General features: G+C 35.3%; 1 protein-coding gene across 1 annotated transcript; it reads right to left on the bottom strand.

The window, feature by feature from the left end:
• Positions 1-6,116, bottom strand: LOC18783982 (signal recognition particle 54 kDa protein 2). Its single transcript, XM_007217152.2, has 9 exons — positions 5,500-6,116; positions 4,624-4,723; positions 4,187-4,340; positions 3,649-3,799; positions 3,405-3,553; positions 1,871-1,971; positions 1,624-1,781; positions 851-965; positions 1-693 (listed from the first exon to the last, which is right to left on the bottom strand). The coding sequence occupies exons 1-9, from the start codon at positions 5,728-5,730 to the stop codon at positions 365-367; spliced, it is 1,488 nt and encodes a 495-aa protein (XP_007217214.1). The 5' UTR covers positions 5,731-6,116; the 3' UTR covers positions 1-364.

Here is an 18,468-nt window from a genome sequence, read left to right as displayed (position 1 = left end):
ATGAAGGGGGAACAAATCCTATGTGCTCTGTTTTAAACATTAAATGATGAAATTCACTTCATTGCCTACACTTCATTACAATTCTTTTGATCACCGATCATTTCTTTAACCAAATACATTGTATACAATAAGACTAAAAAAGAAATGCCGACCCTTCAGATCACAACTAAAGCAACTATCGATTAAAAACAAAACAAAACTACTGTTGGCCCCTTCGATAATAGGCTCTAGCAAAACAGTTAGCAGGATCAACTGGCGGGCAGATATATGTTAGCCTCCCACAACCGCAAGCCTCTCTGGTTGACAAGGACAACCCTTACTTGCAAATAAACTTGAGATCACCACTGTAATTGTCATAAATATCTTACTTGTCCCCGCCTCCGAACATCCCCATCATGTCTTTACCAGAACCCATTTGCTTCATCAAGCTTTGTAAGCCACCCATTCCACCAATCTGCTTCAGCATCTGGGGAGGAAGGACTTTGCTCATATGCTGCGCATTCATATTTCGGGATAGTGCACTCATTTCACCCTTCTTTGGAATCTTAAGTCCTTTCATTTTGCTCCATATCTTGGCAAGGCGCTTGTATTCTTCAAACATCTCCATTACTTCTTTAATTTGACGACCAGAACCTCGTGCTATTCGCATTATACGTGACTCATTGATGAGTTTTGGATTTGAGCTATCCAACTCTGCAAGACAAGTTAAGCTACTCAGTTCAACATGACGAATTCAGTAGAACATGTGAGTTTCTTGTTTTTTTTTTCCGCCAAAGGAACTAAACATCACAGTTATTGTTCAAACTACGTGGCTTAATACACAGAAACCAAAGGAATGGGCTTTATTTGCCTTCATTTGTCATCGAGTCCATCATGGTCATGTACCGCTTGATCTTCGCCTGACTTTCCTTTTCACGACCTTTTGGCATTAATTCAGCACTGAATCCTGGAAGCATTGAGAAGACCTACATAAACCAAATAAATTCTTAGTCTGCAAGGATCCTCTCAAGTCTCAACTATAACATCCATGATTATGTACCCTAAAGCTTCTGCATGTGCGTGTGTGTGTACGAGAGAGAGAGAGAGAGAGAGAGAGAGAGAGAGAGGGAGAGAAGAAGACATACAGTTCATACATAATCATGAGTATGATTCTTACCTCTCCAATCTTCATGACATCAATAATATGGTTTCTTAAAATCCATTTACGACATTTGGGGGAGGGGAAGACCTCTTTTATAGAGGAGAGCTATAGCTACTGAGTCAGAGTAATAAGCAGCATTTGAAAAAATGAAACAGCAAACTTGATTTGGAGAAAAGTTTGGGCATTTCTCAATTCTGGGGAAGCTGTAGGGAAGGGTCGAAGTTGGGTTTTAAGTGGTTTTTGCTAAAATTTAAATTTGGGGAAGAATTAGTGAAGCTACCATAAAACGTGAACGTTATCCCTAAACATGTGAACGTAATCTGTTCTTATCTACAAGTAGCTTCAGTAGATCCAATCACACAAAGGTGCCACCTATTTAGTATTCAAACCTTACACACCCTGTAAAACAGATGTATAGAAGAAGGGGCAAGAACATAAAAGAGGCACGTTCTAGATAAAGTTCAATAAAGGAGAATGATAACCTGGCTAATTGGACCCATTTTAAGTATGTTCTGAAACTGCTCATACATAATCCTTAATGTGAAGTTCCCTTCTGAAAGCTTTTGCAAGAGTTCTGGCTGTTGGTCCATAGGAACAACTTCATGGATCTTGTCCATAAATCCAGACCAGTCGCCCATGCCTGGTGGTAAAAACCATTGTTATTTAAACAGTTTAAAATATTCATTGCTAAGTACATCAAGAAAAGTCAAGACTGAAAAAGATAGTGACCTAAGAGACGGCTGACAAACGGTTTAACATCAAAAACTTCAAACTCGTCCATGTGCTCTCCTGTTCCAATAAATATAACAGGACTCTTTGTTGCTGCAACACTGCACACATATAATAAATGAAAATCTAGTTGTCAAACAGTCACTGAGATTAATGATCCAAGAGTTACAATTTTGAATTTTCAACTGCTTTGATTGCAATGAGCAAGAAGTTTCTGTTACATAAATTAATCCATAATAAGTTAAGAATGAACTCTGGACCATGATTTTGCAAACAAGAAAACGGGAGAAGCGACCAATGCTTCTCTGTAAGTGCATACTCTAGAAACTCTAAAACACTATGTTCTGTTTTTCATACCACACCTTAGTAAGGACTAAAACTCTGTGTCTTGTCTTTAGACATTATTTTATAGGCACACTATCAAATTTAGTTTTCTATGTTATTTCCATTGCTGGAAATCCCAGAAACCAAAGAGATACTTTCCTTCACTGTACCTATTCTTTGGTATTGAACACTAGACTAATGTTTGAAGTTAAAGTTCATGAAAATTTTGGAATAGCATTACAAGACTGAGAAGGCGGATTAGCAGAAAAAACAAATATAATACATAAAAGGAAGATTTCAAATATGTCACCTGAACTTATACACGAGTTTCAATTGTCACCTCAGGAAAACAAAAGTGTTTTAAGAGAAATGCCACCTTGATTTTTCAATATTCCAAATGTGTCACCTAACGCTAACTCTGTCAAAAATTCTGCTAAAAAAATGTTTCCTACTGCCCCAGCATTTTAGCCATCAAAGGAGTGCTTCACTTATCTTCCTAGCTGTGACTACTTACAGACCCAGGAGCGATTTCCTACTGTTGTCTAGCATTTCTTTTCCTTCCCATTAAAATCCAAGTTCTGCAGAAAATTTCTGGCCACCTCAAGAGTACAAATTCAGCAGTCTCAGAGAGATCAAACCCCAAGATAAATATTTCTTATACAATAACATTCCTGAACCATTTTACTTCAAATCCCATCCTTAGGAAAACATTGAGCTGATTATTAGGGGACTAACCACTGATTGGTACATATGGTAGGTGTTGTGCAACGTAAGCTTGGTACTACCAATAGTGTTTCACAGTGAGAACTTTGGGTTAGCAAAGAATGTACTGCAATTAGAGATTTAGGTATACAGGGTAAATATATAATTTGGATGTTCGGGGTTGGAACATAATATGGATGCCAATGCGGTTTGGCTTACCTACGTGAGGTGGATGTACAATGAGAGGTTTTGAAGATTTGAGCGAGACAAGAGGTTATAGTTTTTAATTATTTGTTATATTTCAATTTTGCAAACTATTTCAAAAATTTATAACTATAGCAAACTTTTCCCATGAATTGCACAGGTTGAAAACTAGCCTATGAACAAAAACCAAATACTAAGTTTCCAGAGTAATCTTAATGGACGATCTTCTTATGAGCTATATCAATGCTTAGATCAAACTAAAAATTATTAAATTACACATTGCAATATTTGCAGCAAAACTTACGCACTAAGAGCACCACCTCCCTTTGCATGGCCATCCATTTTTGTAACAATAACAGCTCCAACTGAAACACTTTGCCTAAAGGCTTGAGCTTGATCAAATGCAGCCTGACCAATACTGCTATCCATAACAAATATAACAAGATCCGGTTTCTGGAATATGAGAGAAAGTATATTAAGAGAATGATATTATCAAACAAATGAAATAATCTGTAAGTTTAAATAGTATGAAATTCCAGAACAAATACCGTTGCTTCAGAAACTTGACGCATTTCTTCAAAAAGGGCAGCTTCTTGTTTGTGACGCCCACTAGTATCAACAATTATAAGATCGCAATTCTCCTTTTTGAACGTTTCCACACCTTCAACTGCAATTTTCACAGGGTCCGACTCCATATAGCTGCAGGGGAAAATACCAAAAATCACTTGAATGCTAAAGGCATCAAATTCTGAGAAGAAAAACATAAAGGTAGTATAGAAATAAAGATGGATATGCAGGAGGACACCACAGATGGCTGCCTGTTATGACCACCATCTTTTTCCTAACTCCAAAAACATCAAACCGTGATCCATACCAGTGGAGTATGAGACCAAACTATAGCCACTGCGATACTAATCTAAATACTACCTTCCTCTTTCCTTCACTTCCCCTATTTAAAAAATAACTAATATCTAGAATTGAGATGTTTATACAAAGAAAAGAAAAATTCAACATTCTCAAACTTCACAACTCTTTTGGGCTTGTAATTGTTAAAAGAAAGAAACCAGTAGAAAGAAAAAAGAGTACCTTCCATAAAATGGAATCTTAGCCTTAGTGGCATTCTGCTTCAACTGATCAAATGCACCAGCTCGAAATGTATCTGCACACACTAGGGCAGGTTTCCAACCTTTTTTCTGATGATAATATGCATATTTTGTACACGTGGTGGTTTTTCCAGACCCTGCATGTTTTAAGAAAATTAGATGAATTGATTAAACATGTAATGTAAATTCCAATTGAAAACCAACACAAAATAAGATATAAATACAGCATACTTCAGCTAAAAGTACATTTTAAAGTCCAAGAAACTTCTAATCATTAAATCTCTTCCAGATAGTTAGTTCAATTGGAACTTGATAACTAAAATTGTTGCATATAAGAAATGTGAAATAATCCAATCAAGAATCAACTTTCTGACCCCCAAAAAAAAAAAAATCCAACCAGTGTGAAATTAGTGAGCATACCTTGTAAACCAACAAACATGACAACACTTGGTTTCCCCTTCTTGGGAGTGAAAGACGGTTTCCCTGGATCCAGCATTTTGCAAAGTTCGTTAAATATAGCCTATACAAAAAGAAGCACTTCATTAGAAAACACAGAAAACGAAGAGAAAAAAAAAATTAAATAGATCGTCGAGCATCAACATATGAAATTTGCTGCAAACTGAATACAAAAAAAAAAAAAAAAAAGGGATGGAGGAGGGGGTGAGGGAAGCCGGGGTTCAATGAACAGCAAAGAAAGAATCCCCCACAGTAAAATGAGTGCTTAACATAAAGGTTTCCACGAAAATATATCCCAAAGCCCAGCTGTTGGAAGTGTACGTATCTGCATCTTCTAGTCAATTTAAAACCGTTTACCATTCTAACGAGTCTAAAAACAAACATTAAATTTTTTTTTTAAGCAAACCTTGATGCACACGTTGTAGGCTACACATGATAAACAATTGAACATCTACTTGATATTTATTGTTATTTTCTTGAGAAAAGTTAAATTAAGCTAAACCTTAGGGTGAACTTGTTTATGTCTGTATGTCTAATTAAATTAAGCTAAACCTTAGGGTGAAATTGTTTATGTCTGTATGTCTAAAGTTCTCAATGCATCGAATTGCCAAGTTTTTATTCCATTTACTGGACAAGCTTGCAAATGCTACTAACCCAAACTTTCCTAAAATGCATGATTTTGATAAGCTCAATATAAGATCAAAAAAAAAACTAAGCCCCAAATTCAATACCAACTTAATAACATCCAAAAACACCAAATTTATTCTAAACGCTCGTCATCAATCAAGCAACTACAACATAAAAAAGAACAAAAGCTTGAGAGTGTATGAAAACATTTACTTGCTGAATAATCTTGCGCTTGTTGTGACCAGCAGCGAGATCATCCAAATTGACAATCTTTTTTATATTGGTCTGCATGTCACGGACAAGCTTGAATTGAACATCGGATTGGAGCAAAGCCCGAGTGATCTCGTTGAGGCACTCGTTCAGGACCTTCTCGTCGATCACGGTCGCATTGCTCATCTGCTGGAGAGCACGTGAAATGCTCCCCCCCAATTGCGCCAACACCATCTTCGCTGATTAAAGGAGAAGAACTTGATGGGTTTGGTTGAGAATTTGGGAATTGATTGCGAATTCTGGGATTGGGTTTAAAGGAAATTTGGGGCTAGGGTTTGGGTGAAAATTAGGGGTAGGGTTTGGGAGAAATCAGAAATAAACTGATGTCTCCTCTTCTCGATATGTGATTAACCTGACTTTGAAGAAACTGTAATCGAAATAGAAGAACTCTCCCGACCAAGATTGAATTGGGTTCTTTTTACACAAAATGGTGCCTAATCTTTGTCCAAATTTCATTTTGGTCCCTAGATTTTTTTTTTTTTTTTTGTCTTGCTCCATAGACCTTATTTGGGGTGTGCAAAAACAACCATCCAAACCAAATCAATCCTACCCCTAGAGGAGTTAGTTGGATTGGCCCATGCCATTGATAAGCTCTCAAATGGTCCTGGGTTAAAGTCCTATGATACTCATATTTGTGGGACTTTTGCTTTAAAATAAATTTAAAATTAAAATTAAGAAAAGAAAAACCAAATCAATCTTAGCATTTGGATTCGGTTAAACTTTAGACCATCTTAGAGGGCCAAATTAAAGTCTCTTATTGTGGAATTAGGAAGCAAGCTATGATGTTGTTGTTTTTTGTAAATTTTTTAAATGTATATAAGTATATACTATTATAATTTTATTAGGATTTATAATTATTTTAATTTTTGTGTAACCGTGTCCTTATTTTTTGAGATTTTTCGTGATGCCGTGTTGTGTTTTTATGTCCCCGTACTAGTGTCCGTGCAACATAGTTTATCACAATCACTACACGCGACTTACAAAGGTTTTTTTAATTTTTGTAATTATATTTTTCTAGAAGGTCATTTTCAAAGTTTTCCTCTATTGCACGTATGTTTTTTAGATGTCCGTCTGCCACTATTTATCCTTGTATTTTTCTAGATGTCCATCTCTACAGTTTACATACAAAAGTGTGGGTATTACGCACAATTAATTGAATAAGAATCCCCTTATCTCCTAAAGTTTATTAGACTAGCCTCACTGCACGTGCGAGGGGTTTTTTTTTAATCACGCGCGCTACGCTCGACTTACAAAGTTTCATTTAAATTTTTTTGCAATTGTATTTTGCTAGATGCCTATATCAACAATTTTAATTTTTTATCGCCCTTATTTTTCTAGATGCCCGTCTCAATAGTTTACATGTGATAAAAGGAAAAAAAAAAAAAAAAAGAAGAAATTGTTGAGATGGGCATCTAGAAAAATAAGGGCGATAAAAAATTAAAATTGTTGAGATGGGCATCTAAAAAATAAGGGCGATAAAAAATTAAAATTGTTGATATAGGCATCTAGTAAAATACAATTGCAAAAAAATAAAAATGAAACTTTGTAAGTCGCGCGTAGCGTGTATGATTAAAAAAAAAAGCCTATTTCACGCGTGCAGAGAGGCTAGTATTTTGTTATGAGGAAAATGGAGGCCTTTTTTTTTTTTTTTGGAATAAATTAAGGGCTTTTTAAACTTTGGTTATTTCTTTAAGTAAAATTTGATTAATTTTTAGCGATTGTATCACCTTGCCATGTGGTATAAAGTTATAATTTGAGAGGTTATAACTATAAGCTCGTCATTCAGTCATATTATATGAGTGTTGTTATTCCACCCACCTATCTTTTTTCTCACCTACCTTACCTTCAAAATTTTAAAAATATATTTATTCATTTGTAAAATGACTAACTTAGAAGATAAAAAACGCACATATTCTCTCCCTCATCCCAATCAAAACCCCACTCCTCCCTTCTCTCTCATCTCGACCAAACCCAAATCAAAATTCCAATAAAGCTTCAAAATTTCCAACTGGGTTCAATCCAATTCCATCAGATTTCTCCTTAGTTTTTGAACCCAAAGGCACAAGCTTTATGTTTCATTTGCTTAGTTTGCTCATTGTCTTCTTTCTAATTCTGGCATTTCTCTCCGTTATTGTTTTACCATAACCCATTTCATTAAAACACAAGCAATCCATCACACCGAAATCAAAATCCAACAAAGCTCCAGAATTTCCAACTGGGTCCAATCAAAGCCTCGGAACCTCCAAATCCAAAATTCACCAAAAAAATCATCATGAATCCAAAAAATTGATGAAAAAAATACTACAAACTCTTTGTTACATGCACTTTCATCCTACAATATGAAATTCACAATTTGACCCCAAAAAAATTCAATTTTCAAGTTCCACATAAAACTGAAAACTGAAATCAATTACCAAACAACTTTTGTTTAGTTTTCACTTTTCACTTTTTTCAAAAACTGAAATTAGTTGCCAAACAAGTTTTCAATTTTTATTTTTTTAAAAAATAAATACTGAAAAACTATAAATTGAAAACCAAAAACTAAAAACTGAAATGGTTATCAAACGGGCCCTTAAGGTATGTAAAGGTGAACGATTTTTCATTTCAGGTGAATTAGGAGGTTCAAGTCATAAGATGTTGATATATCCTACCATTATGAAGGGATTAGATTGGATAAGTTTTTTTCGTGAGTAATCTATATTCTACCTTCAACTTGGAGAAAATTTCTTCATGTCTTTCTTCAACATGCCTTAAATTTAGTGGGTTATCCAATTCAATCATAAGCACCAAACAAATATATTGCTCATGGTCTTACATTTATATACCAAATATTACCTTTAAAAAAATATTAATTATTAACTTTTTCCATATATTACATTATAAGCTTGCTGGTATGAACTGAGGGTTGGTTCTCTTTTGCTTGCTAGAACCTATATGATGCGGGAAGGCTAATAAAACAAGCTTTTTATGGAAATTAATATAGATAGAACAAGATCAAGGAAAGGTTAATGGAGGAATCTGGCTTTAATAACAATAGTTATTTGCTTAATTTTTCTCAAAGTCCACTTACAAAGAAATAAGATCAAATTAACCCATTATGTTATTCAAATTAAAAACAAAACTGAAAGCATAAAATATAAATGGCTAAACTCGAGCGTACCCATCCAAATAAAAAGGTGACTAAAATTCTTATTTGCTGGTGGTGTGGGAAGAGAAAAAATCTTCTGGTTTTGGTTTTGTATTGGATTGATAAGTTTGATATATATAATCTCAGTCCCGCTCACCTAACGACCTAAATGCTCACATGACCTTATTATTAGGTCTTTAGGTGAGCGAGACTATATAGGCTCAGTTTGGTTAATGGGAAATGAGGCTTGAGGATGAGAAATCAATTGCTTTTCCATGTTTGGTAAGTCTAGGCATGATAAATGGTTGCATGACACATGAGAAAGTAAGAGGGAAAGTGAAACCCTCATCCTCCGTTGGGTTTTGTTTTCCCTCATCATGGGAAAGTTTGAGAAAATGAGGTAACATTAAATGCACATTTTTCATGATCATTTTATCCTCATTAACAATTTAAAATTACAATATATCATTAAGTGCATTTTTTCATTTGATTTAATTGGGTATAATTGAAAAATTATACAAACTTTGTTTTCCATTCCTACTCAAAACAAACATGAAAAAAGAAACAAAGTGATATCTCCTGTTACTTTATGGGCATTACCAAACATGGGAAATGAATCTTCATTTTCCATCCCTTGGAAAGAGTGCTGTTATTTCCACATCTCTGTCCTATTTCCCTACCCACCTTATTTCACCCATCATATAAATTTGAGAAAACACAATCCTATCTTTCCACCCACCCTAAAATACCCATTCAAATATATATATTGTTGTAAATGCATGAGTTGGTGGATGACCACCATACCTCTTAATATTCCACCGTTGGATTTTATGTAACCTATGCATTAAGTATTTGTAATTAATGCTTGTAACCTATATGTACATTGTAAATGATGGTATTCAATCTCCTATCTTGTAAGCCTATAAATAGGTGGTTCTACCAAAGATTAAGAGATGAATAAACATGGTGAAGCTTTATCTTTAGCATATCACTTCTCTCTACATTTTCTCCCTCTAGTTTTATAACACGTTATCAGCACGAAATTGCTCTTGTATGATCTTAATTATTATGATGAGTTTGAATTATACAAAAGATCAGGGGCCCGAAGTTCCGTGATCCTCATCATATAACTAGATTAGGATATAGAGTCCTTTTGATTGAATCAGAACCTGAAGTTCTTTGATTCCAAATAATTGAGGGCGTGAAGTTCCGCGAATTTAAAGAGCACATAAGGACATAAAACTCCTCGATTTTGTATTAATCAAAATCAGAATTCCATGAGGCCTACATATGTCAAGAACTTGAACCAGAAGTTTCGAGTGCATATACATCGATTTGAGTATGAAGTTCAAAGCACAACTATTAATTCAATTTATTTAGATCTACGTATTCGTACCTGAAGTTTCGAATATATATTGATATGAACCTGAAGTTCATAGTTTTTCATGGATCTTAATACTATATATGAACTTGAAGTTCATTACTTATTTGTGCCTATATGAACCTGAATTGGTTGGAAATCCAATTCTTAAACTTGTAGTTTTATCTACATATTGAATCCACATTAATATTGGATTATCTTGGAATTTCATAATCTTTAATTGATTTATTTTATTCCTTGTTTATACCACTTTACTTATTTTATTATATTATATTATATTTATGTTAGGTTATTAATTAATTTCGTTTTACAATGGTAATGTTTTGTATTACCGCCCCAATATTGATAGCCAGAGGCGTCTATTGGAGAAACTTCCTACTTTCTTTTGTGGGTAGGAAGTTTATGATGTTATGAACCAAAAGTTCTTGAGGCCCCAATATTACACAACTATTATAGTTGAAGATTATGATGTCATGAACTAGAAAATCATTGACCGAATAACTTTTATGTTGGACATGACTATCTTGGCAATCCATGTCCCACAATGATGCATAATATTTTTATAAATTTGTAAGGACATCGTTTTAAAGACTCAAATTATTGTCTTGTCCAACAATATCATTACAAAGAACGCTCACAAATAAAAGCTGTCATAAGATCATCTCAGTCAAAAATTGACTTTGAGCCATCTTTCCTGAAATAATTCAAGGGGATATTTGTGAGCCTATACAACATCTAATTATGGATCACTTCACCAGTTTTACTGAATGTGCCTACTAAAATGGTCACATATTTGATAACGACTGTGAGTTTATTTTCCTACATTTTGAGACAATTTTCCCGCCGTTAGGGGGAGAAATGACAATTCCTAAAGAACGTCGTGAAATAGTGTTGAATCAATCCGCTTTTGTCTCATCAAGATAATGCATATATAAGTTGTACATATGCTAACATGGATTGATATTCTCGTATCACAATCCATTAACATGGTGACTATATATATAATGCATGCCTGAAGCATGTCAGAAATATAGGTTCTAAAGACTTAACTCCTCAGAAATGGAGATTATTTGAAAAATTCAAGCCCTATAAAAAATAACGCTCTATAGGAGGTTATGATCCACATATTCTAAATAATTCATTGTAAAAGAGATGTTTGTCTCATAAGTGACAACATAAGCCCCTGAAGAGGCATTGGTACCCCAAAGCAATGAGATGATTATAAATTATGCATGTGCATGCACATAAGAATTGTGGGATCACAAATTGATGATACATTTGGTTTATTAGTAGCTACTACAATCATCAAGGGCTATGATTATATTAAATCACATTTCATGAATGTCGACAAGTTAAGTGATTGGCCAAAAATGGAAATAGGCAATTCCATTTATCACTAAATAAGAAGAGTTGGATATTGAACCTATAACTCAAACACCAAATTACAAATGTTCAGTATGAAGGTTACGAATTGGTGTTTGTGAAGTGAAATAAGATCACTAATATGACATAAGGTTTCCTGGGAGAGACATGTGGTTTTATCTCCAATCTCATCGTAAATGCATCCACATTTCTATAAGTGGGGTTATTACTTTAACGCAAAACTTATAGTATGTGTTAAATGCATATTTATTAAGACTATATGGTACATGGAAATCCTCAAAGCTCATGAAATATTTGAGATATATCGGATGAATCAACCTCTTGAAGGATATAAAGTACCACAATATTCTTAATTAAGAGTTAACACTAAGAGTTTGAGTATTTTGAATTCAAATTTGATATTGTTGTAACATATTCTAACTACTAAATTAGTTGTTGATACTCCTAAAGATTTCAATCATTTGAAAAGTGAAAAGCAGGTTGAATAGTGTGATAGATGATCATGTATGAAGACAATGTTGCTTGTATTGCTCAAAAGAAGGAGATATATTAATCAGGGGGAGATATCAATCAGGGGGAGCATCCCAATTCTACTACATTCAAGGCAGATGCGCGTTGTACTCTTTTTCCCTTCGACTAGGTTTTTGTCCCACTGGGTTTTTCCTAGCAAGGTTTTAACGAGGCAATATAAGCTCATCCAACACCATATCAATGATTCAGAAGAAAGTTTCACTCTTTTTCCCTTCGCTTTGGTTTTGTCCCACTGGGTTTTCCAAGCAAGGTTTTTAATGAGGAAACAATGTCATTGTATGGTGGACATCCAAGGGGGAGTGTTGTAAATGCATGAGTTGGTGGATGACCACCATACCTCTTAATATTCCACCGTTGGATTTTATGTAACCTATGCACTAAGTATTTGTAATTAATGCTTGTAACCTATATGTATATTGTAAATGATGGTATTCAATCTCCTATCTTGTAAGCCTATAAATAGGTGGTTCTACCAAAGATTAAGAGATGAATAAACATGGTGAAGCTTTATCTTTAGCATATCACTTCTCTCTACATTTTCTCCCTCTAGTTTTATAACATATATATATATATATAGTTATAAATTAAAAAAACGTAAAAAATAATCCACCCCAACCCCACCTCCCCAAAGCTGCCCCTCGTCCCTATGGAAAACAGCCATCTCTCTATAAGGTTGCACAGAAGTGATAATTGAAATTAGATCGAAATTGGAGTGAAAGAGGAGTGCATAGAAAGGCAACCAATGGAAAGCACCATTTGGAATTGCAGTCAGTTTGTGGTCTGATATCCAAGAAAGACACTGAAGATATATACTCTGTCTAACCCATAATCAAAGATCTATTGCCAGCAACCTTCTTCCCAAGAAAGGTATCATTTAACTAATTTCTTCAACCATTTTTGCACATTCGTTGTGGGCTTGTTAGATGGTATGAGATGTTTGCTGGGGTAAATAGAACCCCCCATATAACAAAGAAGAAGTTAAAGAAAAGCTCTGCTGGAAAAGAATTCAATCCCATTTCATCTATTTTGTATCCCGTATTTTTCAAATTCGAGGAAAACGCCGTTGGCGTCGGGTGAAATGGAAATGGCGTTGGCCTTATGAAAATGTTCTGTTTCAAAGAGAAAGGGTAAATGGTCATTTTACAAAGGTAAATTTGTTTTTAAAATTTTGAAGATAAAGTGGGTGAAGAAATAGGACCGGTGGGTGGAAATAGCAGCACTCCTTGGAAAATGACATGAAAAATGATTTCTTCTCAAATTTATTCCGTGAAAATTATATAAACTTAATTTATTCCGTGAAAATTATATAAACTTTGTTTCCCATCCCTTGGAAACTGGGCCATAATGTAATGAGAAACTATTATCGCTTTGCTTTAAAAATAATTATTAATAATAAAAATAGTATAGTACTTGATATTAAAGTTCTTAAATGAGAAACTTATTGTTGATAAACAAAACGTAACTGATAAAACAAACAAAGACTTCAAGGCCAAGTTTCTGATTATTTGTTCCCAAAAATTAAAAAATTACACATTGACTGTGGGGATGACAATTTTCCCCACGAGGTGTTTAGAGAGGTAAGCCTCTATTTGTTTTTTGATTATTATGAGAGAGGAAAGCCTTCATGTATAGTTTTATGTATGTTCCAATCTTTTTTGTTTGAGTCCTTATAAGACAATGTCTTAGAGTGGCTCCAGCGAAGGAGCCCAGCCCGAGGCAAGGGCAGAAAAAAAAAAAAAATTTCGCTCCAGCGTGCAGCCCAGGCCCGGGTTTGGTGTGGGACCCACCAACTCGGGCCAGCCCGAAGGCCAAACCAGCCCCAGGTCCAAAACGCGGGTGCTGACGTCAGCGCTGGCGTCACGCTGACGTCAGCTAGCGAGTTCAAATTTTTTTTACCGTTGCACGCGCCAACGGTAAAAAAAATTTGAATCAGCGCGCGCTGACGCCAGCGCCAACGGTACGCTGCCACGTGTCGCGCTCAGCGCCTTCCGATCTGCTTCTCCTTTCTAATCCAACGGCTGAGGCTTTTTTGGGTGAAAAAAATATGAAAAAAAATTCTAAAAAATTCTAAAAAATTCTGATATTTTTTTCTATAAATACCTATCAATACCCTTCACTTTCAACACCAATACTCTTACATTTCATTATACTTCTACTAATATTCACTCTTTTTACACAACATTTTCCTCTTTTTCATCTAGCATTTTGATTTCATATTTTTATGGCTTCTTCTATCGAAACCGGAGGGGCTTGGAGCACAATGGAAGATGTTTCTTTGTGTGAGGCTTGGCTCCAAATTTGTCATTGTCCCGTGTCCGGCAATGAAATGAAATTTTTTCATATGTGGAAAAAAATTCATGCCGAATTTTGTGAAAAAATTCCGGGGTCTACTCGTACGGAGATGGCATTATCCAGTAGGTGGAAAATTCTCAATAAAGAGTTGGGAAAATGGAGAAATGCCCTAGCAAAAGCGATGGACAACTATAGAAGTGGGCAAAATCGTACTAACGAGGTAAGTATTTTATAATTTTTGTGTTATTAAGTTTAATCTCCTAATATATATATTTTGTAATTTTTGTGTTATTAAGTTTAATCTCCTAATATATATATTTTGTTAATATTGCTTGCATTTTCAATATGTTGTATATATTTTGTTAATATTGCTTGCATTTTCAATATTTTGTTAATATTGCTTGCATTTTCAATATGTTGTTAATATTTCTTGCATTTTCAATATTTTGTTAATATTGCTTGTATTTTTAATATGTTGTTAATATTTCTTGCATATCCAATATATTTTAAATATTTATTGCATTTCCATTTTTTTGTTCAATAGATGATTCAAGCACAAATGTGGTTCGGTGCAACCGGGGGTGGCAAAAAAAGTTTCACCCATCATGAATGTTGGGAGGTGGTGAAATTTTGCAAACGCTTCGTAATTATTCCAACGGGTCCGGAGGTTGTGTTAAACGAGACGCCACTCCGTGATTCAATGACATCGGATTCACCTCTTGATTCTCCTATGAGTCAAGACTCACCCATCGAAAAGGAGCCGAGGCCCATTGGCCGAAAGGCCGCGAAGGCAAAGAAGAAGGGTAATTCAAGCAATCAAAATTCACAATTTTTGGAGGAAATTGCAAGGCAAAACGGCATAAGAATAGAAATGGAGCAAAAACGCCAAGAGCACGAGTTGGCCCTTGATGCTGAGTTTGCACGTGAAAGGGAGTATTTGCGCAAAAAAGATATGGACAAGACAGATCGGGAAACCATGGCGATGGATACAAGTCATCTGTCCCCTGAAACAAAACAATTTTGGAAGCTAGAACGAAGGGATGTTATGAGAAGAAGACTTTTCCGGGATGATGGGCCTAGCAACACGGATTGGTTAAATGATGGAAACCATTAAATTAGTTAGCATATCTTTTATGTATTTGTATTTTAGTTGTTTTCTATTAAAGTTGTTATAATTCATGTATTTTATTTTATTAGTAATTCATAATGACTTGTATTACATTTCATTATTTAATAAACAAAGCATTCAATAAATTACCTTTTTATTCAACATATTCCATACTTCAAACAAAACATAATAAAATTAAAATTAAAAGTACAAACAAGGCACAATAATAAAAATAAAAGTACAAACAAGGCACAATAAAAATAAAAACACAACCAAACCATACTAAATAAAACATAAGCAAAGCATCTATTCTCCATTATTAATCTTCATTGCCTTTCACCGCCCATAGATGCTCCATCAAGTGAAATTGACGCATTGCATGAATATACAAAGATTGCATCTCCGTATATCGATCTATCATTCGGGTCATCAAATGACCATCCCTCACCAACGGTTTCGGCTCAAACGGTTCTCCATTTGGCCCCATGGGCCTTTCATAAATCCGTGTCAAAGCCGTGTTCATTGGATCCGGTTCGTAGACCTCTAAAGCATCATAATCGTACTCATCCTCCACAATCATATTATGGAGGATGATGCAAGTCATCATAATGCTTCTGAGGATCTCCTCATCAAACATGCGGGCCGCACCTCGAATAATCAACCACCTGGCTTGAAGGATGCCAAAACACCTTTCGACATCTTTCCTGTATCCCTCTTGATATGTAGCAAATAATTTTTGCTTCTGGGATCGGGGATTTGGAATGGTTTTGACAAAAGTCGTCCACCTCGGGTAGATTCCATCAGCTAGGTAGTATCCTGTCTGGTATACTGTATTGTTGACTTCATAGGTGACATTGGGGCCCTGACCTCTCAATACATCGTTGAAGACGGGGGATTGACCCAGCACATTGAGGTCATTTTGTGATCCTGCAACTCCGAAGAAGGCATGCCAAACCCATGTGTCGAAACCAGCAACCGCTTCAAGGATGATACTTTTTTGGCCTTTTCGATTTCCATAATCACCTTGCCAGGCAGTTGGGCAATTCTTCCATTGCCAATGCATGCAGTCGATGCTACCAATCATTCCAGGGAATCCTCGAGCTTCGGCTTTTTGCAGAAGCCGTTGGAGGTCCCTGGGAGTAGGTCTACGCAGGTAGTCCCTAGTGTACAGAGTTTCAACAGCTTGACAAAATCTTACCAAAGCCTCCAACGTAGTGGACTTCCCCATCCGGGCAATCTCATCCACCTGATCAGCAGATGCTCCATACGCCAATATTCGTATAACAGCTGTAAGCTTTTGCTCCGGAAGAAGCCCCAAAACCCCAGCAGCATCACACTTTTGAACAAAGTATGCATCATAATTGCAAATATCATGCATGACTTTATTGAACAAATGAGGTTGCATTCTAAATCGCCTTCGAAAATCAACATCAGAGTACAAAGAAGTTGGGATAAAATAATCTTCCAAAAGATTCTTACCCCTAGAATGCCTATGTCTTTCCACATTCCGGCGGCGGCCGGCTTGTGAACTATGGCGGCGACCTTGGTTCTCTTCTTCTTCCAAAGCCACTGTTATGAGAACTTGCTCATCGACTTGTCTCTGCAACTCATTGACTTCATCTGCTCTACGGTTTCTCTCTCTTCTTTCTCTCTCTTGTCTCTCCAAGCATCTCCTAAATTCTTTCATTCAGAATGAATGAAGTATGAATTATAAACTCTCAGAAATGAAAATATAGAAAGATGTGGTGTGAGAGGTATGAGCTGAGACTCTGGTTTTATAGAAAAATTTGGCAAGATAGACATGCCATGTGGCTTGATTTTATTGGATGAAAATCATATCTGAAATTTGAAATTCATCCGAAATTTGAACCCTAATTTGTATGAAATTCAAAATTTGAAATTCATCCGAAATTTGAACCCAAATTTATCTGAAATTTGAACCCAAATTTATCTGAAATTTGAATTTTGAAATTCATTCGAAATTTGAACCCAAAAATTTATCTGAAATTTGAACTTTGAAATTAATCCGAAATTTGAATCCAAATATCTTATCCGAAAATTTTATCTAATTATGAATAGTCTTGACACGTAGGAATCCGAAAATCTTATCTAAAAATATTACCCAAATTAATTATTTTCATTAAAAAATAGGAGGAAAAAACAAAAAAGTGAATAGTAATTGCCATGGCTAAGGGCAACGGGTGGAGAAGCGATTTACTATTTGTAAGGGCAACCACTATTCACGTGAATAGTGCTTGCCCTAGCTCCACCCTTGCCATGGCTAAGGGCAAATGGGTGGAGTTGCTCTTACTGCCAGACAAGAAGTCTTATAAAGCATGGAGTAGCACGTGCTAGCTCGTAGATTATATATATGTCTCAATATGTCAGAATTGAGTCATTTGTTTTGCCTTGCATTATTTCTCTTTATTTTACTTCAGAATATTGGATTGTAAATGTGTTACTGTTGTTATTGCTGCTCCTTTCACTCTTGCAAATTGATATCCGGATATAATTTGACCCTTTCTTTATTTCACAGCTTGGCTACACCAAAAAGCAAGAGGAGAGGCACTTTCGTGGTGCCATCACTTTGGAGGTATGAGAACCCCTCCAATGCCTGACCTCTTCAAATTTAAGATTATTAGTTATCTTACTCAACCAATTTTAATCATTTTGTAGCAATTTACATTGTATTGCCATCAGTTGTGCTTGCATAGGAGTTATCTGGAAGAAATATTTAGTGTCCCAATTAATAGAGGTAGGATATGCTTCGATGCATAAGGAACTTCGTATCAAAAGCGGAATCAGTAGCACAGGAAAGAAGAAGGAACCCCAAGAAGCCATTCCGATTTGCGGATCATAAAGATGGGCACGAAACAATCTCTTAATTAGGGTTGAATATGGTTAGTAGGGTGTACTTATTAAAATTATATTTGTTTCACAATTCCATATATCCTTTTTGGTCATTTTATATTAGAGTAAATTAGTAATTCAATAAATACTTTTGTAATAAGGTGTACTCAGTTAATTTTAGGGTTCGTTTAATAACACTCATATAAATGGAATAGATATATATATATATATAATTGAAAA

The sequence above is a fragment of the Prunus persica genome, chromosome G3, assembly GCF_000346465.2.
Source record: "Prunus persica cultivar Lovell chromosome G3, Prunus_persica_NCBIv2, whole genome shotgun sequence".
NCBI classification, from domain to species: Eukaryota; Viridiplantae; Streptophyta; class Magnoliopsida; order Rosales; family Rosaceae; genus Prunus; species Prunus persica.
Note: the sequence above shows the minus strand (reverse complement) of the source record. Positions and strands in the feature narration are given on the sequence as shown.